At 32.3% G+C, this 26,838-nt stretch overlaps 1 protein-coding gene across 1 annotated transcript in view; it reads right to left on the bottom strand.

Moving 5' to 3' along the window:
* Positions 1–213: 213 nt before the first annotated feature.
* The window catches only part of LOC145279812 (ubiquitin carboxyl-terminal hydrolase 14-like), a 69,118-nt gene continuing 42,493 nt past the window's right edge, over positions 214–26,838 (bottom strand). Inside the window, exons 12-18 of the mRNA XM_080131175.1 lie at positions 24,298–24,363; positions 13,532–13,624; positions 11,962–12,087; positions 11,222–11,297; positions 8,945–9,052; positions 6,833–6,907; positions 214–1,003 (exon numbers count right to left, since the gene is read on the bottom strand). Of these exons, the coding sequence (XP_079987301.1) occupies positions 939–1,003; positions 6,833–6,907; positions 8,945–9,052; positions 11,222–11,297; positions 11,962–12,087; positions 13,532–13,624; positions 24,298–24,363 (609 nt within the window). The 3' untranslated portion in view covers positions 214–938. The remainder of the gene's footprint in view (positions 1,004–6,832; positions 6,908–8,944; positions 9,053–11,221; positions 11,298–11,961; positions 12,088–13,531; positions 13,625–24,297; positions 24,364–26,838) is intronic.

Raw genomic sequence — 26,838 nt, 5'->3', positions numbered from 1 at the left:
TTAGACAGGCTAGAATTTGGAGACAATTGATTCACTGAATCATGGAGACTGAAGACTGAGCTTGAAAAACATGAAAAAACGTCTGACCTTTAGACAAGGGAAAAATGACAAAAGAAAGGGAGAGTGCGATAAATATTACATCAACCCGAAGACTGTGACTGAGAGATGAACATGACAATGACTAAAAAGAAAAAAAATTTTAAATCCAGAAAACAAGTTTTTCATATTTATTTTCAATTTTTATTAGACATGTTGTTAACATGAATTGCAAATCGATTCATTACAGCATTTAATTTCCTTGTCAACTTGTTCTTGTCCACAACAACAATAACAACATCAACAACAAGACAAGTGCTGGTTTGAGGAGCAGAAGGAAGAGGGGGAAGCTGGTGGTATCTTCTTTGATAACAGAACAAAGTCATTAATATCAGTTAGGACTGACAGAATATTGCTAAGATTTCATTAGTTTCTTTTTCTTTTTAAACAAAATCATCTTAAGTATTAATAATATTAATACTTAAATTCATCATAAGGTTATAAGAACTGTTGCTGTAATTATGTGGTTTTGAACCACTTCTTAGAAGAAAACTGGGGTAGAGTAAGCAACAGAACTTGTTTTAATCTTTATTTTATCAATTAAAAAAAATCAAATATAAATTTTAATCTATTAAGAAAAAAAAAATTTAAATCAAAATTTTTTTTATAAATTTTAATCTATTAAGAAAAATTTTTTAATCTATTAAAAAATAAAATTTCTAAATTTTAATCTATTAAGAAAACAGAAAATTTTTTTAATCTATTAAGAACAAAATTTCTAAATTTTAATTTATTAAGAAAAGAATATAGCCCAGAAAATGTAAATTTCTATTTAAAATAAAAGAAACAAAAAAAAAAAAAAAAAGAAAGACTTAAAATGCTATTTTGTCGTGCCAGCCGACTTATTCATCGATTGTTTCTACTGTGCGTGGACCATAAAGCAGCACATAGGCACAATGCCAATCACCTACAAAAAGAAAAAATAGAAACAGTTTAATCTGAAGTAAGTAAAAAAAAAAATAATAATAATAAAAAAAAAAAACCCAAATTACATTAAAGATAAAAAAATCAAACTGAAAATATCAAAGATAGTTCTGGGACAATCTGAAACTATGTTGACAATTAAAAAAAATTCTTTAAATCATTATTTACATGAATGAATGTTAAAACCCTGCCCATTTCTCACACTAACTGTAAATTCAAAATGCCCTATTTCTGGTTGATTCAATTTTAAACAATGTAGATACACCATATTTTTATGGTCCTGGATATGACCTTAAACTATGTCCGATGGTGAGGCCCCAGCTTGCAGGCCTTAGGGAGTGTGGAGCCACCCTTTAATTGCCATTGCTCCCAGGTCCACTCTGATCAGGAGTGGTAGTACCTGTTAACTATGGGTTAAATAGAATACAACTTAAAAAACAAATATACTATATTAAAAAATCGTTCTTCAAAATCACCAGATTCGGCATTAAATAACCTGAAAAGGGTTGATATGCCGTAAAACCAACCAACCAACCATATTTTTATATCCTGCTTATATATATGTAATATTAGTTGCAAATGTAATTAATTTACAAATTGGTTTTGAAAAAGAACATTTTATTAATTATATATAGTGCTTGTGGTTAAAAATCTGTAGTTTTAAAGGAGGAAAAAAAAAAAAATTTTTTTTAATGCAATAATTGTTTTGAATTAAATGCAACAAATACATCGGTTTTGCAATATTGTTTTATTTCCTAGACACATATTTAGCATCTGCGTTCAAGTTCTCTTTTCTTTAGATGAGCCAACTTGGTTTTTAACAAGTTGTGATCTATGCAAATGAAAATGTAAACTGATTTCTTTCTTTTCGTTTATTTTGAGTCACATTTAAAAAATAAATCTGCATCCAAATTATCAAAATGTTAATGCAAATGAATAAAGATTTTGATTCATGTTCAAAGTTATGAATGAAATGTTTATTATTTGAAATTAATGTTTCAAATAGCAAATTTTTTTTCAAAGAGATAATAAACCAGCTTAGCTATCTAATCCTATATATAATTTAATTCCAGAAATTCCCTCCAGATTTAAAAAAAAAAATTTTTTTTTTATTACATTTTCACCCCAAACAAGGCACATTGCCACTTTGGTGTAGGGAGCTACTATCAGGGCCAACAACTACTGGGGTACTATGTTGGGATTTGGGCAGCAAGATGTCGGTTCACATTACACTTGAACTTCTGTACTAGCAGTCGGAAACAGCAGCCAGGAACTGTCAATCCGGTACCCTCAAACCATCAGAAGGTCAACCCAATCTAATTGCACAGGCATATGTGGTACTCAAGCACTCTCAAGTGCCCAGTTTTGAGGAGTGGGATGTGTCGGGAGTGGGAAAAACGGCGTTCATTGCCCTAGACAAGAAACAAGATCTATCACTGAGTGTTTTGTCGAATCACTGTGATAGCGTCTCTGCGCCTGACTAATAGGCAAAGAAGGAGCATGGAAACTGGGCGATAGACAGAGCCTATCTACTCCTTAAGCAGTTTAGGTTTGGAGACTGGTAATTTGTTTGAGTCACCAGCTCTAGGAAGGTTGTCATCCAAGACTGGAGAGGCCTCCCTCCCCTTCGGTTAAGTTTCAGAGTTTTCCTTCTCCTAGACGGATGATCTGGGAAGATCTATTGGGTCCCTGAGAGGGTTTGTTCCGCACCTGGGTCCTAATCCAGGTATTTCTGCGACCCCGCATGGTTAGTTAATGTTACAGGGTTAGTTTGTAGAGGTTATAGATCTAATGAATAGTTACACTCCTCAAAGTGATTTAGGGACATTGCTATTTCATTGTTACTAAAAAGAATAGAAAAAAAAAAAAACTCATGCAGTGGAAGCAACTATGTGAGCAGGCTTGTTAGAAAGGCGTTAGTGTGGATTACGACTTTTACCTTTAGATTTTTACATTTTTTTAATTTATATGTTAGCTTAGGTACAGGATAACATTACAGTGTGAATAGGTATTAGGAACGTTACAGTGTGAGTAGGTATTAGGAATTGAGCTAAGAATTTTGCCCAGTCACTGTATATTTTAGATTACAAGAGGGTTAAGATGCATGTGCAGTACAGTACGGGTATAGCTGAAGGTAAATTTTAAGTCATGGCGTATTCCGTATGTATAATTAAGTAAATAGATATTTGGGCAAGTTTTCAGTAGATGCGAATAGATAGAAGTTGTAGGTGTTAGTGTGTTTCTACTATTGAAGGAAGATAATTTCAGTTTTCATTTAAGAATCATCGAGCGTTTTGCATAACAGGGAGTATCGGATTTGGTTTTGTATTAATCGTTGAAAAACCATCTAGGAAGAAGCATTGTTATGTGATGAAGATCGCTTTGCGTCTGTGTGCATACTTTGGCTGGTAAGCACCAAACTGGATAAGAATGAACTCTAATGCATGTCTTAGATGTAGAAATGTATAGATGTTTAGTGATGACTGTTAGGCGGTTAGCATGTGAAGGTTAGGAGCTGGAGGCTAAGGATTCCACTACTAAGGCGTGTGTAATGTAGAGTTTTAGTGGCAGCTAGAGGGGGGGGGGGGCAGATTGTTAGCTTTCAAGGGACGGGGTTATTAACTTACAGAATACAGTAGAGTTTCATTAGGATTTAGAGTTTGTAATGTTTTAGCTTGGAAAACAAACAAAAAAAAATTCTCTTTTCTTCTTTTTCCCTATTAAGCATGCAGGTTAGACAAAGGCAGTCGTCTTGGAGGTAAAGAGAAACAATTATTACATGGTGATTCGGAATTCGTATTTATAGGCAGTCATTAAGGTCAGGGACAAAACATTGCATCTATACAGAAAATGGTCCTAGTAACACAGCTAACATCACTGTAGATTTCAGTTACAATTATAGTAACAGTTAATTATAAGCTATATCCAGTGCTTTGGTAGAGATATCAACGAGGCCTCTTTATCAATACAAGCGAGCATATGGTAATTGTAGATATTAAGTATATTACTTAAATAAAGTTCTTCTGACTTCTACAGTAGAAAAAATAAATCCACGTTTGTGCTAATTTCGGAAAATTTATCCTGTCTAAGCTATTTTTATCTCTAGCCTTCCTTAGTTCAGAGCGTGGAATTAATCATTTATTTAAGCTGGGGGAGAACATGGTGTTTTGCTGGGGGAGAATTTAAAACTAAGCAAGGAAACAAAAATAAAGACAAATGCATATATAAATTATTAAAATACACATAATTACAAAATGAAATAAGAAATTTAAAAGAGAAGAAATAACAAAGTATTTTTTAGGACGAGGATGGATTAGGATAACACTTATCTTGCCACAAGCACCACGGAAATTCCAGTATCACATACAAATTTATTATGTCTAAACTTTTACTCAACATCTTATGTAACTTTTGAGCACCATTACAGACACATTTATTCATTATAATAAAATCCGATCTTACTTTCTACGAGCGACATTATTATGATTGCCAAGATCTGCAGACAAAGTAGTTCATATTTTCCCCTCTACTTGAAAAGTCCCCCCACTCTCCCAGTCAAGACCAGGTAAATATATGACTATATTGGCCTGACACCCTTATTAACTGGATTAAACACTCATACACATAACACTTCACTATTCGAAAATAATGATTTCTCCCCACTAACATTCTGCCTTTTCTCATTGGCTGCAACCATAAAATTCTATTATTCCTGATAATACACAATCATACAAAAAATTAATAGGTCAGCCCTTAATCAATATGGCCGCACAATCATTGTTTTAAATCATTTATACTTTCCTATTTTACAGACTAATATTTACAAAACTTCACCATAACATTTAGTTTAAAGTTACACAAAACAAAATAGTCGTAACTTTTGTACAAATAAGTTAATGCAGCTACCTCTGGTGATGTTTACATTAAAAAAATTACATTGCATCTTTCTATTTATCATGTCCAGTTTCAATGTCCTAAATTATCCAATACTAAAATTAACTGATCTCTTAGTAAATGATTATAAACTGTTCTTTTTAACCGAGTAAACAACGAACTACCAACACTTACATTACATGAAAACATTTAACCAAGAAGTGGCGCCATCTTTTCTTTGGATTTAGCACTAAGTGATACAATACGGTTTTTCATAACCATTAACGAACCAACAATACTTCCAGTCACTGACAACATTTACACATTAAGCTGCGGCAACTATTTTCTTTTTTTTTTAACAGTACGTTATGGTAACGTTTATAAAACATTTGTCTTCTACATAAAAAAAAAAAAAATCGTCCCAGCTTTCTTCCTTAAATGATTTGATTTGATAAAAAATATTGTTGGATCATGCGTCAAAACTTATGCGATGCAAATATGAACGAATCTCTGTTGGACATTTAGGAAATGCCACCCCACCTCTAAATTCCAGAACTTACACTTTATTCACATTAATCTCATCAATTACAAACTTACCTTTCAGATTAAAAAATTTTATGTCTTTTATCATCGGTGATCAGTTTTCAATTATAACGTTCTACTGAATTGAACATGTTCTTTGTGACCATCACCGAGAAAAATATTGCGACAATATTTTGTCTTGGTGATGGTCACAAAGTATGTGTTCAATTTAGTAGAACATTATAATTGTAAACTGATCCCCGATGATAAGTCATAAAATTTTTTTTTTCAATTTTACTTTTTTTAATCTGTAAGTTAAGTTTGTAACCGATGAGATTAACATAAAAAAAAATTAAAAAATAAAAATTGCGGAATTTAGAGGGGGGGAGGGAATTTCATGAATGTCTGCCAAATCTCTTAATAAAAGAGTTGTAGTAGTCCCCCACATCAAAGTAGCACTGAGTCTAGACTGGGGTGATTAGGCAAAAAAACAAAAAATTATTTTGCACTTTCAAAACCATAAAAAATATTTCTTTTTATATAAAACACATTTTTACATTAAGCCTGAATTATATCCAGATAAATATCATTTTCATTCAGTTTTTATTTGCCTAGATTTACACCAGTTCTTTTTTTTTTTCTTTCTTTGTCAAATAAGTTACGCTGCTAAAGAACAAATTTCCACTTTATTACATTGCTTTCTGATATACTTATTTGTTATATATTGTTTTTTTTTTCTTCTTTTTTACTAAAAACCAACAAAAAAAAAACAAAACAATATATATCAAATAAGTATATCTGTAGGCAATGTAATAAAAGAGACGTAAATTAGCGACGTAAATTAGTTGATTTTTGTTTAGCTCTCTTTTCAGGACTCAACCTGAAAAAAAGGGCGATATGCCATAAAATAAAATAACCCAACCAATTAAAGCTATCACTAAATTTGCTGCTAATTCTAACATGACTTTGAATACAATGCTTCAACAACCATTCACTTACCCTTAATTTACAGAAAGTCCATCAAACATCTCGTCACTGTTAAAAGCTTTCTCATCATTCATAAAATCATTAATTGAATTCTTCAAAAACTATTTTAATTTCAAAAAGTCAAATAAAGATCGTAATACACAGATATTATCTTGATTAAATATAAAACACTCAACTTCATTATCGTAAAATGGTTACCAAAATAAAATTGTGAAAATACTGTGACAGTGTAAATTTGTCTAATTCTTTATTTGGAAATGTATTTTAAATAAACAATTCTTAATATATTTTACAAAAAAGCACAAAAAATTCCCTTTTGTAAAATAGACAAAGTTCAGGTAGATTATCCCCTTTTCAAACATACTAAGAAAAAACAAAATAAAAAGCAACTCATTTTTTAAAAAAAAGCAGAATGTTCAACTGTACTTACCACCACCAGACAATTTAAGAATTTCAGAGGAAGGAGTAGAAGATACCTTGTCGTCATCAAACTTTATCCAATCATCTAGGGGGAAAAAAATTCTTTTTTTTAATTTAAGAGATATGGAAAAAAAAAAATTTAAAAAGAAAATGACTTAGTAGAAAAGTTTAAAGTAATCTATAATATAAATCTTCTCTTTTCTTTGTCTGTTTGTATACCTGCCTAAAACTTTCGACAGAGGCAACGGATTTTCACGAGATCGGTATCATTTTGAAGCTTGACTCATCAGACTACAAATATCGAAAAATTGGGCAAAAACATTAATTCCGTCACTCTCAACTGGGCACTTTTCTACAGGGAGGAGGGTCGCTTGTTTTCGATGATATTTTCGAAAGTCATCCCCTCTTTTCAATTGTCTAGCCTTAATTTAAACCTATATCACTTCTGGTTTGACGATGGGCGCAACAGCAAAGACATCAGGGTTTTTTTGGTTTTTTTCATGTTCTTTGCCTCCTTTGCGGTACGGGTTCAAGCCTGCCTGCCTACTACCACTTTTTTTTTTTTTTTTTCTCAACACACACCTCCAAACACCCAGGCTAGTTTTATATAATAAAATCCTGTAATGAATATCTATATAATTAAAACATTAGATGTAGGTGTGTGTCTTTGTGTAAATATTTAACCAATAAACTTTTAGACTAGTTACATAACACTGAAATTAACAAGAAATAATAATCATAGACCAAGGAAGATCTATAATGAGTAAAATCTTTAGATGTGCAACACATAAAGGCATATATCAACAAGTTAAAATGCAAACCGTTCATTTCACCTTGTTAACATATTTTTAGTTTTTTCTGGTCCAAATTCAATTCATTTTTTCAAATCATTTAATGATTTAATTAATAATTACTTACTTATCTCTTGATAGCTACACTGGTAGGAGATGCAACTGAGGCGCTAAATGTTCTGGTTTTAATAAATGTCTTCTAATCACTTAACTACTTATTGGATTTTCATGAAAATTTTATGTATTTTTGCAAAAGAAAGTCTGCATTAAATTTATAGTCACCACAAACATAAGATTTTATAACCATGGATGTGAGTAGCCATTGACAAATAAAACTGTAACAGAAATTAATTTTCCAGCATGGCGAGTCATGGTTCTGTGTCTGCAGATGAAGAGAACAGTGCAATAAAGACATTTTTCTTTAACAACTCCAATCAGTTTCAACTCTTAAGAAAGTCAAAATTAAGAGAAAGACACAGCGTGTGCAGGTGGGAGGGGGGGGGGTACAGGAAGTTATTCTTTGATGAAACAAGTCATCCAATTCACTTATCACGATGAGTTGTTTGCAGTTTTAGCCTTCAAGCAAAAATTAACATTTTATGTTTTCAGAAACCAAAGTGAAAACTGAGTTTTGACAAAAAAAGAAAAAAGAAACCAGAGAGTTTGAATTGTAGGTAAGTCTTTTCTGAAAACTGAAAATCTTAGGCCAATTCAGCAAAATTTAATTTTTGCTGTCTTCAAAAATTGTTTTCATTAAAATTTTCTTAATTTTCTACCTCATTGTTTTTCATAATTTTTGGATATTTTCATTACTGCGACATGACAATTCACTGGATACCATTTGTTTCATTTGAAATTCAATATTTCAATTTTCGAATTTTGCTACAATAATGAAAGACGAATTAGCAAAATATGGAAACTGATTATTTTTAATTCAATTTTTATTCCATAATTTTTACTGAATATATCAAAGAGTTTGTTTTTTTTTACTTGGAATGGAATTTTCATGTGCCTTGTGTTTAAGTATCAAAATGTGAAACTTTGTTTGAATCTTTAATAACTTATGGGAACTTACCCATTCACTCATAATGGACTCTTAAGTATTATAAAAAATCCCAAGAGTTAATCTTCTCATGGAGAAATATCGCAACCTAATGCGAGACTAGACTAACTCAATAATCGGTAAATATCAACAACCTTTCTTTGTATGCACTTTCTTGTACAATATATTCTTTTCTACCTAAACCTGTTGTTCAAGTTTTTCTTTATGACTCTTTCTTAGGGCCACAACAATAACATAAGATCTTAAAAAGAAAAGTAGCAAGTCTTACCATCCTTGTATCGCACCCAGGCAACATAATGTCCACTAGAACTTGTTCGTCCTTTGTGCGTGAGCACAGCTTTCAATGAGTAATAACCACTGTTGCTAGATCCAATGTCTGAAAAACAAAAGTGAATTTCATTGACATTCAAAATTTTAAAACCTTAATTAAAAAATATTGGTTCTTGTTCAGAATTCCTCCATATTAAAAAATAAAAATATGAAAAATCTGTTTGATATACCTACCCATGATGAAACGAAAATTTATGATTATAAAACTCAAATGACCATGTAACGAGTGATGTAACCTGCTTTCCGGTTTATGACATCCGGTTGCGCATGCGCGCATAAACATTAACCCATAACAATGTAAACAAATAAACACAAATCGCTTCTTTTGCAAATTTTCACCTGCGCACTGAAATATTAACGTTATTATTTCACAATTATTATTTAACATGGAAAGAGTGAGGATGTTTTGCAACTATTCTTTATTACAACTATACTGTCGCTATTTTCTTACATCTAAACAACTTTAACCTGTTGACAAACATAAGAACAATTGTAGTAAAGCCCACCCCTTTTCCTTCCTTCCTTCTTTTTTATTTACATTTCTAGATACAAAATAGTTGTGTGAGAACGGTGAATTTGTTGACACATTTACTAATCTGTTTCAATATTAGTTTTATTTTATTTTATTTATTTAGGTTTTATTTTTTTGCTTCAGGTTTTATTAATTATTTTTTTTTAGATTTCAAGTTTCTATAACTTGGTTGAAGGATTCCAATATGGGTTTTTCACTCATATTTCTCATTGGTAGGTGCTGCTAAATGACTTCCGTCGGCATTCGATTCGTTGGAAAATCATATTTAATTTTCGATTTTTGAATGATTATTCGGAAAAATAAGTAACTTTACACGAATAGGGAGGATTTTTTTTTTCACGTTTGAGTGATCCGTCCGTGATTTTTCATTTTAATATACTTTCATAGAAATGTTTCTGTTATGTCAAAAAAAACCTATTTTCTTTACGTCACAAGTGTCACGCTCATACATGAATTCCATAGCTAATATAACATACTGACCCAACGGGTCACGAGTAGTCTAGTATATTCCAAAAATCATATGAATTGATCAAGTAACTTTATTTTTAAATAAAATCAAATTTTATGAGTAACAAAAAGAGTGTCTGACATTTTGAAAACAATCTATTAAAGAAAAGAAAAAAAAAAATGGAAAAAAAAAAAATGGAAAAAAAAAAAAAACGAAAGGAGATAGCTCAATATTTCAAATTTGTGTGATTTATGTCAATGCCTATGAATTTCCATTAACCTCTTAAAAATTATTTTCTTTATAAAAATAAACTACTTGATCAATTTACGGGATATTTTCGTTTCATTTCACATGCATATATCAGAGAGATTTTTCTTTACTTTTGCTTTTTAATATAGGGGGAATTCTAGACAAGAACCAATTTTTTTTTAAAGTTAGACCTAAGTTAAAGTTCCATTTAATTTTACCCGCTCTGGACAATAGCAAATGCAGATATATTCAAAATACACATTAGGTTAAATTTTAACTGTCCACAATTTTTACTAGAACAAAAATGCAACTTATTTAAATGAGTTTGAAATCATTATTTAATGCTATAATTCTTTTTTATAACTTTTCAAGATATAAAGCAACGTTTGTCATTTTTAAAAAAATTATTTTCAATTATGTTTCCAATGAAAAAGATTTGTTAAATGTCATGTTATTACAGAATTTAATTCTGCAGTCTATAAATATGATTACATTAAATTAAAAAAGTGTATTCAAATTTAAAGAAAATAAAGCCAGGAGGGACGTTGTTTGTGAGATCTATTGACACCAGCCGTCTTCAGGGATGCTTTCTGCTGCACCTATCAACACCGGCCAGCTCTAGTCCTTTATAAAAGGGGTGGAAGAACCCCCCCTCCCCAAAAAAAAGGTCCTGGTGTGTCTAGGCAGCGTCGACACAGCTCCACACGCCTACCGCCGCCAAACTCATACAAGGAATGATGTACCTTCTAGTGATCTCAAATAACAGCATTTAACTAAATACTCTACCAAACCAGATGAATTCTTGTCCTGAAACCTCGTAATACCAAGAAGAGACCACAAAAGCAAAAAAAAAAAAAACTATAACATAACTAAACTGATCAATCGAGGGGAGGAAAATTTGTGTCTTGCACTTCTTTACTAATTCAACATTTGAGAAGCAGAGAAAAATAATTTAATAATGTTTACTTAGTATTAAAGAAACTCACCTTCAGGAAAAGAAAATTCTTCAACTTTCATTTTTCTTCCTTCAAGACTCTTAGCATATTCTGCATCGTATTTTGCCTGTAATGATTAAAAAATAAATTATCTTTATTCCATACAAATTTTATGGCATATAACCTATGAGTTATGTTGAACAAAGTTTTAAGATAGAATTCTATAGGTAGAATAATTATTTTATATTCTTAGAAGACATTACTTTTAGAAGGAAATTTTCAGTGGGAGTGGGAACATTCCTCTTAGAAAACATTACTCTTCGATGATGGTAATTTTTTTTCTTCCTAATATGATTGATTCACAGCCACTGTCTTTGAGAATCTATTTTGGAGGAAAATAAAAAATTTTGATTTTTAGAAGAACCAGATCGAATAATATGGCTGGGGATGAACTTATAAAGATCTCATGCTTTTTTAATTTTTGCTTTGTTTTTTTTTGTTTTTTTTTGTGTGTGTGTGTGTGTGTGTGTGTGTGGGGAGAGAGAGAGAGAGAGAGAGAGAAAATAACAAAACATTTTTTTTAATGGCACATTAATCTCTTTGAGGTTAATCTTAATCCCTAGAAAAAGGTAGATTCCTAAATAAGCAAACCGGAAATGGATCCATGAGTAACATCCTAATGAAACGAGATCAAAAATAGGAGAGATGCTAATAGAGATCCATCAAAAACTTTGATTGCAAGGAGGGGAGGGGATAAGGAAAAAATTTGAAAAATAAAAGTAAAAACTTACTTTGCCCTGTTCTTCCAACTGACGATCTTCCATGGCCTTGAATTTATCTCTCATTGGCACAAGCTTCTTTTGTAATTCTTCTGTACACAAATCATATACATCTAAATTAAGTGGAAATTTTACATCCTGCCAAAGAAAAAAACAAAAAGTAAAAACTTAATTTTTTTAAAAAGACGAGGAATTTTTGCATCCATTTTTTTTTTCAAACAAGAAAAATATATTTTACAAAGATTTCCCAACAAAATCATAATATATCTAACCATTTCAAGCCAGATGTAATTTTGTTTGACTAGAAAACGCAAAAAACATGAGGTCAAAGGTGTATATGTAAATTATCCAACAATTTACAGAAATATTATTGGGGGTGGCATGAGAGAGAGAGAGAGAGAGAGAGAGAGATAGAAAAAGTTATTACTTCTTTTCCTTTATGGATAATAAATTTATATAAAAATTACAGGAATGTTTTTATCTATCCCTATGAATAAATATGAACATTTTTGTTTCATGTTTACAAAGTTTATTAAATGCTTATCATTTAAAAGATTTCAAAATTTTCAAAGCAATAGCAAGCTGATGAAACTAGCAAGTAATTAAATTAGCATATTTAAAAAAAAAAAAATTCACTAATAATTTTAATATTAAGCATAGAGTTGGGGACCCCCCGCCGCTGAAAATTAAGGTTTTAAGTAACATTAATTTTCTTCCATATTCTAAGCTAAGTTATCAACTGTACACCGGAATGATTTCAAATGATAGTTCTGAAGAATTTACAGAATTTTTGTTGCTTGTCCAGAACTCTCTCCATTCTATGAAAATACAAAAAAATAAAGAAAAACCTGTATGATGCGCGTAACTATGATGGAAAGAAAATATTGTACACCAAAAATCATGTAAACTGACCAAGTAGTTTTATTTTTATAAAGGAAATCATTTTTAAGCAAATTTGAGGGTTTTTTTTTTTAAATGCATCTTCCTCCACATGTTAAGAATGGCTTTCTAAAATTTTGCAAAGTTTGAATTATTTGGAGTTATCTCCATTGCTTCTTCAAATTGTTTTCACAATGACATCGCAAGACTATTGCTTGTTGTTAAGTCATAAAATTTGATTTTCTTATTTCTGTTAGGTTCTTGTCCAGAATTTCTCCACAAAACAAAAATAAAAAATAAGTATGATGTATAGACCTGTGATGACATAAAAAAAATGTAACCCAATTAAGCAGTTTTATTTTTTTTATAAAGAAAATCATTTTTAAGCAATTAATGGAAATTTGTAGGCATTACAACATAAATATGAATTATTCACTTATCTTCTTTTGTTGAGATTTTGTTTTCAAAATGGCAGGCGAGGCAGTCACTTCTTGAATGTTCATAAAATTTGAATTACTTATTTAAAAATAAAACTACTCTCTCAATTTAGGTAATTTTTAGAATATGACATTTTAATTTTACCACAGGTACGTAAATCATACAGATTTTTCTTTATTTTTGTTTTTAATATTTCAGGAATTTTGAACAAGAAGCTTTTTTTAAAAAGAAAAATTCAAAATTCAAGCTTGTTAGTCAAACTTACCTTTAGAATTTTAGCATTTATTGACACACTTTCCTTATAGCAAAATCTAACAAACTGAATTGATAAGTATGCTGGTAAACGATTGATTTTACTCTGAAAATAGAAATGAAAACAGAATAATCTATGACATATTTATACTGTATTTAAAAAAACAAATAAACAGGTCTTTAAAAGGCTGGAATATCCGTCCTTGGACAAAGACTTTTGAATCAAAGTTGGATAAAAATACTTGAATGCAAGAAAAAGATACTTGTACAGTTTAATAAAGACATTAAAAAATGAAAATATCGAAAAAAGATTACATTGTACATATCCATTTTAAATTGAAGATCTCCAAAAATTTTTTTTTACTTAATTTGATCGAGCAGTTTTTTTTTTTTTTTTTTTTTTTTTAGTGGAAAAACACGTTTTTATGAGAGCACATTGAAGTCAACAATTTTTGAATTTTTTGAACATGCCACAGGGAGATAACTCAATTTAAAGCGCCGACACTCCCTCCACATCTTTAATAATAGCTTTTCTTCCTAAAAATCAAACCTTTTGCTCGGTATCATAACAAACTGTTTTTTCGCTGTAAAAAACAAAAAACAAAAAAAAACTACTTGATGAAATTAAGTGAACTTTTTTTTCAGAGAATTTCATTCCATACAATACAACCTTTTTTTGATATTTTCATTTTTTAATGTCTTGATTAAACTGTGCAAGTACCAAAAAATTGCTCTAGTAAAATGTGTGTGAGAATCCAATTGAGGATATGGATATAAAAAACGTTTTAACTTTGTAGACTAAGTTTTCATTAATGCTTTACACTGAACAAAATCTTTAACTTTTTAGAATTAAATCAAATTTCCACCGGCGGACAATTCAGAAGAATGGTGTATGCTTGATCATACAATAAGCAATGCATTACATAAAAGAACTGGATAGAAAGAAGTATGATCAACGATTAGAAGAGTGCGGTAATGTTATATACCGCATTTACATTGCATTATATGGTGAGAAAGTGAAATCAACTAAACCACCCGTCAAGAAAAACAGACGACAGCAGGAGATGGCAGATCTTAGGAATAAGACATCTGAAACGACAACTCTGCATTTCAAATCCTTTTGAAAAAGTGGGTTTATTAAATATCTGGAAAGATCTCAAAGATAGAAATAGCGCTCTTAGCAAGGCGGAACACACCAGGAAAAAATGACTGAAGCGGAGAAAAGAGCGCGATCGGTTCATTCAAGGACCATATAAATATGCCCGAAATCTATTTGAACAACCAAAATCAGGAGTATTAAAAACGGAACATGTCTTAGAAACCTATCTAAGACACACATACTCAGACCACAACCGGCACATCCCACTGGAAAAAAAAATAGCAAATTAATATGGCCAGAAATTCCCCAAAAAAAGTTCAATATGAACATAATGACGTATGAAGAGGTTAAACGCATTGTCTTCAAAGCTAGAAATAAATCTGCACCAGGCCCGAATGGCATCCCCTTCTTACTTTACAAAAGATGCCCAAAAGTACTTAAATCGCTATATATTAACTTGAAGTTGGCATGGAAAAACCGTCATGTCAGTAACCAGTGGATGAAAGCAGACGGTGTGTACATACCTAAGGAGCAAAATGTAGAAGCTATAAATCAATTTCAGCCAATCTCACTTCTTAACGTAGAGGGAAAAATATTTTTTGCAGTAATGGCTTCAATAATAACAAAATTCCTACTATCAAACAAATATATCAATATTTCTGTGCAAAAAGGTTGTATCCATGGAATAGCTGGTTGTCTGGAACATGGGAGCATGATATGGAAGGCTATCCAAAGAGCGAAAATAAAAAAAACTGACTTGGACGTTATTTGGCTCGATTTAACTAATGCATATGGATCAATGCCTCATCAAATGATTCAACTGTCCCTTCAAATGCACCACATCCCAGAGGGAATACGCAAGATGATTGCAACGTATTTCGATGGGTTTCACATGTGGTTTACCTCAAATGACTACACAACAAACTGGATGAGACTTGAGGTGGGAATTGCAATGGGATGTACAGTATAGCCTATACTTTTTGTTTTAGCGATGCAAGTAATTCTCAAAGCAGCAGGAAACGATGAAACCTTTACTAAATTAGGCAAAGAATGCGAAATGTCACCATTAAAGGCTTACATGGACGATACCACGATCCTCACATCAAAAGAAGCCGACACCCGCAAGTTACTCAGCATTATAGATAAAATGATGGTTTGGTCCAGAATGACTTTCAAGCCAAAGAAGTCCAGAAGCCTCTCTCTTAGAAAAGGAAAAGTGCATGAAGATATCTTTTTTTTAGTGGGTGGTCAGAAAATTCCTACAGTCTCAGAAGAACCAATAAAAAGCCTGGGAAGATGGTACGATAACACCTTGAATGACTCCAACCAGGTTAAAGTGACAATAAAAACCATCGATGAGAGTCTACAGACGATCGGGCGCTATCCACTTCAAGGTAAATACAAGGTATGGTGTCTTCAACACATGCTCATCCCAATTCTTTTATGGCCTCTTCTCATATATGAAGTAACTATGAGTACGCTTGAGGCAATCGAAGCGAAAATCAAAAGATATACAAGGAAATGGCTAGGTTTGCCTCCAGGATTATCAAATGTTGCTCTATATAGCATACAGTCCAAACTAAAATTACCACTCAAGTCTATTGCAGACGAGTTCAAAGCAGGAAAAGTCAGATTCCAGATGATGTTGGACAATTCCAACAACACTGTTGTAAAGATAGTACAACCCTCTCTTAAAACAGAAAGGAAATGGAAAGTCAGAGATGCTATAAATGAAGTGAAAGAAAACCTAGCCTTCAAAGAAGTCAATGAGCTCACTCAGACAGGGAAATCTGGACTGGGAATGACCAACATTCAAAAATGGTCTATGGCTACAACCAAAGAGCGCTGAGATCTGGTCATTCAGGAAATAAGGAGCAAGGAGGAAATCAAAAGGACATGAACTGAGTTCACACTGGATAGACAGTCAACCTGGAAACTTATTTAAGGCACTTCACATATATATATATATATATATATATATATACATTTATTTAGGCAGCATTTTTTTCTCTTAAGCATATTTCAATAAATAAAATAGACGTTTTTTGTCTTAATTCTGTTTTTGATCCTTTCCAACTTTCGAAAACGGTCTTCATTTCTGGCAGGAACTGGTTGATGTAATTTCCATATATATCATAAGCCAAGAGTACGTTCCAATCGTTCTGGATTCATCGTCAGGTATAGATTAATCTAACTGGTTTTGAACAATTTTAATAATTCCTGGCAAAAATGCATTGAGAATTGTGGTATCTATGTAGAAAAATAAATTCTGGATTACAAAAGTTTAATAGTAACACTCTCACCTTCTACTTTTTGAATTAAAAAAAGAAAAAGAAAAAAAAAAAGGTTTACTTTTGGAACAACCCTAGTATAATAAATTTGTATAAAGAATTTCATATAATGATGAGACATATTATATAGCTAGATGATGAAATGAATAAGACAGCATTATGTACATGAATAAATGAATACTTTGCAAGAATAGTAGACGATTTCTCCTCTTCCTTTCTCTCCTAAAATTTAAAAAAAAAAATCATACATTTACATTTGAAACTAGGCCTGATGACATTTGATTTCGAAAGAAATCATAGCTAAAATATGTATGCACATATGTAGCCAATAATGTTTGTATAAATAAAAAAACTTATACTTTATATATATTGTTGCAATATTTTTGATTAATAATGGGGATATGGTCCCTCACAGTTGGAAGATTCTATTTATAAACGATGCTGCTAGGAACTGACAAATCAAATTCACGTTCTGCTACCAACCAATCAGAAAGCAGAATTACTCCATAAAAATTACACCTTTTTCTTTAGCAACCTTGTATATGTTTTCTTTGTGTCAACACGGGAAGAATCTTTTGCTCTATGGCTACAAAAATTATAAAGTCAGGAACCTGAACAAAAGAACTGTCTACTGAGAACCAGTCACCTCTAGGACTTGTATAGAACAACTAAACATCGGAAACTGTTCTGAAACTAAACATGGCTTCCAACTCAAGATATATGTAACCCCATATCATATACCAGGCAATATTTATTCACCCCGTTGGTGGTATTTGGTCAGTCAGTGGTCATGCGTGTTTAACACATGATTTAAAAATCCAGATGTCCTCGTATTTTGTGTATCATGAAAAAAATGAATCTTATCAAAATGCAAACTGATGATATAGACGAAAAATAGCCATCTGTTGAATATGTCGAAAAGAATTTAAAAACCAAAGTTGTTGTCATTTCGATAGCAAAAGAATCATAGGTGCATATCAAGTGAAAGACTACCCAAAAGGTAGATGATCAAATTACTGTTAAGAGATAGAAAGACCTCAAGAAGGAGAGAGAGAATGGAAATAGAATTAAAGAGAGATATGGATTTCAGAGGGAAAATAAAAAGAAAAAGCGGTTCAGAAGAAAAAGGAGGTAAAAGAGAAGAGGGGAAAATTTATAAAACCAATTATTTTAGCAGATAATACAGTCTTTTTGGCTCGATCAGCTAGGGGTGCATATCTCTGCTCCATCTTCCCTTGTTTCTCCGACTTACTCAATTCAGAAAGTCTGAAAGTTAGTTTGAAATCCCCAAGCATGAGAAAGCTAAGAGAAGTTTGTTTTAAGCCAACAAGCCTGCATCCAAAACAGTTTGCTTTTCTTTAACACAGAGAAAACCAGAATTTAACTTTTCTTTACACAAACTGTAATTGAAATTATTTTCTGCAATAATTATTCTCATAAAAATACTAGCAGGGTGCCCGGCGTTGCCCAGGTGTTTAGGTAGTGTAGTAAGGAACTTCGAAAAAAAAAAAAAAAATTGGTAGGGGGGGAAAAAAGTGGTAGGAAGGCAGGCTCGAACCTGTAACATGAAAGAGGGGGAAAAAAAAAAACCCTGACATCTTTGCCGATGTTTCCATCGCGCAACCAGAAGTCAAGAGCACTGAAATTAAGAGAAGTCAATCCAACGGTGACGATGACTTGCTAAAATGTTGGGGAAAAAAGCACAACTCCTCCTTGTACACAACTGGCCAGTTTAGGGTGAAGGAATTAATGTTTTTGGCCAGTTTTTCGATATTTGTTATCTGAAGGGTCAAGCTTCAAAATGTTACTGATCTTGTGAGGATCCGTTGCTTCTGTCAAAAGTTTTTGCGAGTCATACGAACACACACATTTTACCCTCTATATATATATATATATAGAGAGAGAGAGCGAGAGCGAGAGAGAGACTAGCGGGGGTGCCTGGGTGTTTAGGTGGTGTAGTAAGGAGCCCCGGAAGGGGGTTGAACAAACATAGGAGTGCCCGGGTGTGTGTAGGTGATGTAGTAAGGAATTATGGAAGGAGTGTGAGGGTGTATAAAAAAAAGTGGTAGTAGCAAGGTGGGAGGAATGAAAACAACCGTAGGCAGAGGTGTTAAAAAAAAAAAAAAAACAAGCTCGAACCCGTAACGCGAAGCCAGAAAAAAAAGAAAAACCGTGAGGTCTTAGTCGATGTCTCCATGGTGCAACTGGAAGTGACGAACGTCAGAATTAACCATAGTCAATTGACTTGGTAAAATGGCGACGCAAAAATCGAACCCCTCCTTGTACAAAACAGCTGAGTTTAGGGTGAAGGAATTCATGTTTCGGGCCAATTTTTCGACATTTGTCGTCCGAAGGTTCAAGGTTTAAAACGATACCGGTTTGGTCAAGTTCGGTCGTGTCTGTCAAAAGTTCTTGCAAGACATACAGACACACACATTTTGCCTTTTATACATATAGATGATCTTAGAAGTTTTTATTGATTGCTTTGACTTTGGAAGATAACACAGTTGATTTCAAATCTGAATCAAAACTCTGAACCCAACGCCAAGCTACAACAGAGGGAATCAGCTTGCCAGCAATGCTAGGGCACCTGCAAGAAAAGAACTCAACCATGACAATTGACAAAGAACGGTCAGCGTGTTAAAGGTATTGCCACCTGGACTTAGGGTTGTATGTGTTTTGTGCACTCAGAGCATCAGAGCAGTAATTCCAGTGACCAGTGAGTGTCTGATTACGTTTTGAAGGGTCTATCATTAGACGAAGATAAAAGTGTAGTCACTGAGACTTAGGGTTAGTGTACATTGTGGCTTGACTGTGCTCATGTGTGACTTACCTACCTTACTTATATTTATTAAAAGAATTTATTTGTGGTACAGAATTTACAAATGACAGAAGAAATCTTTTGGACCCTAGACGTCTTTCGCCATCCTCATCAGGGGCAAACATTGGAATTTTTTATCTTTTTTAAAAAAGTAAATAAGGGGAATAAATTAAGATTAATGATAAAATGAGAACGACTTATTTACAATTAAAATAAAATATATGTACAGGGAAAGGATAAAATAAAATGGATTAACGCATGTGTGTGTATATATATATATATATATATATATATATATATATATATATATATAAATTCGTATTCCTGTCTGTTTGTTCACAATTTGATTAATATATACAAAACGTGTCTTACTTTAATCTTTCATTTATTTTTATATATAGTATGATAGTTGTCAAAAATATACAATTAAGAGATGACCTTATTTGCATATGACATTAAGAAAAATCGATTTTACTAAATAGCCTTATCTTAGCTAATGTTTTTAGCGATAGAATTATTTTAAGTATTCTATTTAAAAAATTTTAAACAACAATTATATTGATAATATATTTAATTTAATTTATTTTGGAATTAATATTTCCAACAACGACCTTTTTTTAAAGAGTTATTTGCCCCTAGCTGTTATGCATTAAAACAAACAAATACTCACTAAATATCATTTGGTAATTTCATTAAGTTTCTAGCTGGAAAAATAATTCCATGTAGACAGAAAAATGTTTGGCTTTTATTTTAAATATTCAAACAAAAAAAACACTTACGAAAAAAACTGAAAAGATTTCATTTGTTTGTTTTATTTTATTATTTAAACGGCAATACAGAAATCGATAAATTTTTACCATGTAATCCAGTGTTGTTCAATACCTAAAAAAAAATTAAGATCTATACCTCTAAATTCCACAATTTACACTTTTTTTTCTTTTTTCGCGTTAATTTCATCGATCACAAACTTAATTTTCTAATTAAAAAGGTAACTTTATACGATGTGAACCAACGGCGTTTAACCCCTAAAAAATGGAGATCTACTTTTTTTTCAGTTTAATACATTTAAACAGCCTTTATAAATATTATGAGAGAAGAAATTTTGAAAGAAAAATAATAAAATAACATGGGGGATCACTTTTCTATATAAATTTAACGTAAAATGAGCACCCACTTTTTGACCACCAAGCATTCAACAAGACATGTCACCTCTAGCATTTTTTCATGTTTGGCGATTGAGGGGGAGGGCAAAATACAATTTGTTTTTCTGGCGGGGAGGGAGAATTACATTGGAAACATAAAATAACGATAAATTTAATTATTTTTTATGAGACCATTCTCTACTTTCACATGACAAATTCAATGGGGGGGAGGGGAGGGGATTACATTAGAAGCATAAAACGCCAAATAAAAAGCAAATCGACCCCCCTCCCCCCAAAGTAAATACAAAATTTCCTTTCATTACAAAAAAGAAGCCAGTAAAAAAAGTGCCCTTACAAAAAATAAAGGTAAATGTGTAGTTTAGCGGCATAAATTATTTGACAGACAAAAAAAATTATAAAAACTATTTTTATATAAAACATTATTAAACCCAAACACTGAAATAAAACAAGCAAAAAAAAATTCATTTATATGTTTTTTTTATCATTTTTTATTAGACTAAATGTGCACGCCTTACACGTTTAAAATTTGGCCTTTTTTAAATTTGACTTTTTTAATGTCAAATTTGGCCTTTTTTACGCTCTTTCATTACAAAAAAAAAAAAAAAACATGGCGGTCAAAAACATAGTTCATATAAGAGCTTAAAAAGGCCAATCTGACAAACCTTAGAAAGGCCAAATTTTAAAAGCAATATAGCGGCCTCGAATAATAAATATAAATAAAAAAATAATAAAAATGAAATTTTTTTCTGGTTTTATTTCAGCCTTTGGGTCTAACAATGTGTTTTATACAAAAATAGTTTTTATATTTTTTTATCTGGCAAATAATTTACGCCACTAAACTACACATTTACCAAAATAAAAAATAAACGCACGCATTAATGTTTATAAACATTATTTTTTTAGGTTCACAAAATCGTGAGTTTTCTTAGGACAGTGATCCCTTCTGCCGAAATATATGGCGGAGAGGGTATCAGATACTTCTTTTTTTTTGGGGGGGGGGGGGTTAGATTTACATGTTTTCATCCGTTCTTTTATTTTTGAAATTGTTGTGGGAGTATCCATGTTACCCATGATGAAAATGATTAGTATAGCAGGCATGTTTCAAACGGAACTTCATGTCAATCCAGGCAACACCGGGTACCCATGCTAGTATATATATGTAAAATGAATATTATTAAAAAAAAAACTATCATGAATGGGGAATGATAATCCGCATATAAATATACGGGTAAAAAAAAAAGAAAAGGGGGTGGGGAATCATATCTAAAATATCTCTCTACAATTCACCAAAAAGGTCTAGAGTATTCACAAACCGTTTCTGCCTGCAGAGAGAGGGTTTGATGTGTGCAATGGAGACGGATTCGAGAGTTTTCAAATGACTGCTCGATCGGCCTTAAAAAAAAAAGTCCTTATATGCCTGCCCACATTCTGGGTTATCCAATAAATGATTTCCAATTGCGGAATCTAAATTATTATGGGAGGGGTTAAGGAGAATTTTATTTTTATTTTGAAAACCTGAAGGAACATGTTGTCTAATTCTTGTTTCAAAATGAATGCTGGTTCACCCGACATAGACAGCATCACTCTGACATTGGAATTTACATATAATACTAGACTACCCGTGACCCGTTGGGTCAGTATGTTATATTAGCTATGGAATTCATGTATGAGCATGACACTTGTGACGTAAAGAAAATAGTTTTTTTTTGAGATAACAGAAACATTTCTATGAAAGTATATTAAAATGAAAAATCACGGACAGATCACTCAAACATGAAAAAAAAAAAATCCTCCCTATTCGTGTAAAGTTACTTATTTTTCTGAATAATCACTCCAAAATCGAAAATTAGACATGATTTTCTAGGAATCAAACACTGCCGAAAGTTATTTAGCAGCAAAAACGCACATGAACCTACCGATGAGAAATATAAGAATGAAAAATAAAACCTAATAAAATAAAAAACTAATATTGAAACAGATTAGTAAATGCGTCAACAAATTCACCGTTCTCACACAACTATTTTGTATCTAGAAATGTAAACAAAAAATAAAAAAGGAAGGAAGGAAAAGGGACAGATAGAGAGTAGTAGTTGTAGTAGTCTTGGCTTTACTACAATTGTTCTTATGTTTGTCAACAGGTTAAAGTTGTTTAGTTGTAAGAAAATAGCAACAGGATAGTTGTAATAAAGAATAGTTGCAAAACACCCCCACTCTACAAGGTCATTTGAGTTTTATAATTATATAGATTGCATAGTTTAGTGTGAGGCAACCGTCCTTTTTGAAAGAAGAAAATGCAGGTGTCATATTGAAAATAACCCAAAGTAAAACTTAAACGTATATTTATATGTGAATTATCATTCCCTATTTGTGATAGTTTTTTTTTTTTTTTTTTAAATAATATTCATTATATATGAACACACACATACGTTAATCCATTTTATCCTTTCCCTGTACATATATTTTATTATAATTGCAAATAAGTTGTTCTCATTTTATCATTAATTTTAATTTTTTCCCCCATATTTTCTTTTTTAAAAAAGATCCAAAATGCCATCGTTTGCCTTTGATGAGGATGGCGAAAGACATCTAGGGTCCAAAAGAATTCTTTTTTCTGTTTTATATATATATATATATATATATATATATATATATATATATATATATATATACACACAGAGAGAGAGAGAGAGAGAGAGAGAGACAAAGAGAGATAGATAAGGTCTTTGCTTTGTAAATAAATAATATAATAAAAAAATAAAGCACTGTAGTAAAAATGGTGGTCAATGTGTATAGAAACAAATTACAGATATCGTTTACCAGAGCCTGTCTTGTGGCTTAGAGGTAAGACTTGTTTAATAATAAGATGGTTGAAGATTTGATTCTTAGATTAAGATGGTCTGACTGCACTGATAGGCTGTCATATAGCAAAAAGTCTGTCTGTGAAAGACTAATATATGTGTCATCATAGTGACTGTTTCGCTGTATCACAGCTCTTCAGTGCAGTTAAACTAACAACTACCTCAAGCCAGGATTGAAACTCCAATGCCTAAACGACAATCAATGCTTCTAACCATTACACTATTTGGCTGCTGCTAAGGTGGGTATCGGAAATTACAATGATCAAACATTGTTCAAACACCTAAGCTCTATTTAGCTTCAGATCTGAATAAATGATTACATTTCTTTCTTAAAAAAATTTGTCTTCTCGGAGGAGGGGGGAACTATACTAATAAGAGAGATTTGCTTGTGTCTGCGAACAACTTTAGATTTTTCAAGAAAACGATCAAAGAAGGGGGAAAAAAAGGACATTTAATCAGTAGAATAGAAATCGTTCAGACATATAAGAAATCCATCATAAGTAAAATATTTAAGCTATGCACAAATAAAGATATAAGTTTTACTTACAGATTTTGTATACAAAGCATCTCTTCCTAAAGTTGGTGAAAATTTAGTTATTGTTTCTTCCAACCGCTGCATGGGGAGAAAAAATGAAAAACTCAATGGAAAACCATTTTCAGATAAAATATACAATTTCATAAGATTTAAATTATTAAATATATAAATTATGAATAACAGTGTCTGCGGTTTTGTACAAAACACACACACACACTCAGAAGAAAAATAGAGTGAGGGTAAGCTGTATACAAGTAAATTGCAAGATGTAAACAAATTTCAATTGTTAATTATCTTTATTAGGATATTAAGAAAAAAACAGGATATGATTATAATATATTTTACCTTCATTTGAATGTAGATTATTATCTTCAATAACCAACTTATGTTTTTTACAAAGTCATCACTTATCAAAGCCTAGAGGCCACTCGAGGATAAGGATTAACGAGTGTACACTAGTCAATGGGAAAATATCATAGTTATCATTAGTAGTGGAAATTTGGTAAATTGGATTACTTTAGGGGACGGCTCATCAAGAACTTGTTCACATTGAACTTGAAGACAATATTGTAGTCAGCTGGAAAGCAAGGAAATGGAACAAAGTTCTACAGGCATTCAGTTCTAAGAAACTTTGTTCATGGAATCTATGTTTAGGTTTAAACACAGATAAAGAGTTGGGGAAATTATTGAGTGGTTTCAGCTAGACAAATGTTTTTCATGAAAGTTAGGCAAGGGGTGGACCATAGATTAGAGCTCAGACGAGCACTTGCCGTGAAAATAATGATAAAGGGGAGACAGGCTCGCAGTGTCTCTTCTGTAGGAAAAAGGTTGCAGGGAAGAGAATAGGCTACAAAGTCTATTTTGAACTCTGTCAAGGAAGGATAAGTGCTTCTAGCAGCTCTTGCCCAGATGTGGCAACAGTACTCCATCCTTGGACGTACTTGACCTTATACAGGTAGAGAATTGCATCAGCAGTGAGATATCTATTGAAACAGTAGAATGATCCAACCATTTTTCCAGCAGTTTTGGCAATGGATTTAATGTACATATTTCATCTCAGATCAGGAATAAAGGTCAGACCTAGAAGCTTGTCAAAACACAGAGCCTCCTCAAGGTGAGAGCCATTCATTTCAATTGATGTCAAACGGGGATCAGAGTGTTAATAATCTAAAGATAGAAGCTTGGTTTTAGATGTATTAAAATTAATCAGCCACTTCTTTCCCCATTCTACCACGTGCTCAAGATCAGAGGAGAGAGAATCAGAGAGTACTTGGTCGTTTATGGCCTTTGAAGTGTTGCCATAGATGGTAGTGTCATCAGCATAAATGTCTACAAATTATCTTAGGATGTGATTTGGGATATCATTGATGTGGATCAGGAAGAGAGTTGGGCCCAGGATGAACCCCAGAGAGAATCCTTGTGGAGAAAGTTGGTCACAGGTTGGCCAACTTTCCTCACAGGTGATCACCTTTCTGCATTGCTCACAATTGTTTTATATCTACACATTACTGGGTTCTGAATGAATTTGTGATAGTTTTTTATGCATTCCTTTGTATTAGGGTGTCTATACAGTGTAATCATTAACTCAAACACCTCTTAGCTCAAGCATCTCTTAACATAAATTACTTTGTTGCTTAAATTTCTCAAAGCTATCTGTCTGTTTTACTATACAGGCTGTTCAAAACGCATCTAGCTTTTTCTTTACTTATAAAGATTTTCTTTCCACAGAATACAACATGTATAGATGACGGGAAAGAAGAAAATAATCATATTTTGTTATGTTTGCAGATCATCTTTGGAGAATCCACAATGCCTCACCAATACCTTGGAAAACAGACAATGGGCTGATTGCAGAGGATGTCTTATGGGCAGCAGTGACCAGAGTTCTGAATGGAGAATCTGCATAAGCCGTATCAAAAGATACAGGAGTTCCCAGAATAACTCTCCATTGAAAGACTGCCCTCATGAGAGAAAGCAACAATCTATTCAAAAGCATCTTTTCTAGTGCAGAGGAGAAAGAATTGGCAGACTATCTACAAAAATGTTCTGCCAATGTATGACAACGTACGACAATGTATGACAACGAGGGCAGCAAAAAAATTATCATATGAAATGGCTGTGGTTAATGATAAAAAAGTTCCTGCTTCATGGGAGGCATGCAAACAGGCTGGAAAATAATAGCTTATTAGATTTCTCAAACAACACCCTCAACTTTCAATTCGGAAACCTAAGGCCACTTCTCTTACCCATGCAACAGCCTTCAACAAATACAACATCAATCAGTTTTTTGACTTGTTAGAAATACAAGAGTCTGAATGTCAAAGAATGACAAATTTTCAATCTGGATGAGACAGGCTTCATAACTGTGCAGAAGTTGCCCAAAGTTATTGCTACCAAAGGGTAAAGCAGGTTGGTCAAATGGCTAGAAAAGAAAGGTGGGAGCTTGTTACTGTCTGCGGAATAGTGTCAGCAACAGGTGTTGCCTTGCCGCTCACGTTCATATTTCTCAGAAAGAAGTCTCAGCAGCATATGATGAACAATACTCCTGAGCGA

The sequence above is a fragment of the Euprymna scolopes genome, chromosome 7 (assembly GCF_053919585.1).
Source record: "Euprymna scolopes isolate OS-2025 chromosome 7, ASM5391958v1, whole genome shotgun sequence".
NCBI lineage: Eukaryota > Metazoa > Mollusca > Cephalopoda > Sepiida > Sepiolidae > Euprymna > Euprymna scolopes.
The sequence above is the reverse complement of the archived record's forward strand: the minus strand, read 5'-3'. Positions and strand labels throughout refer to the sequence as shown.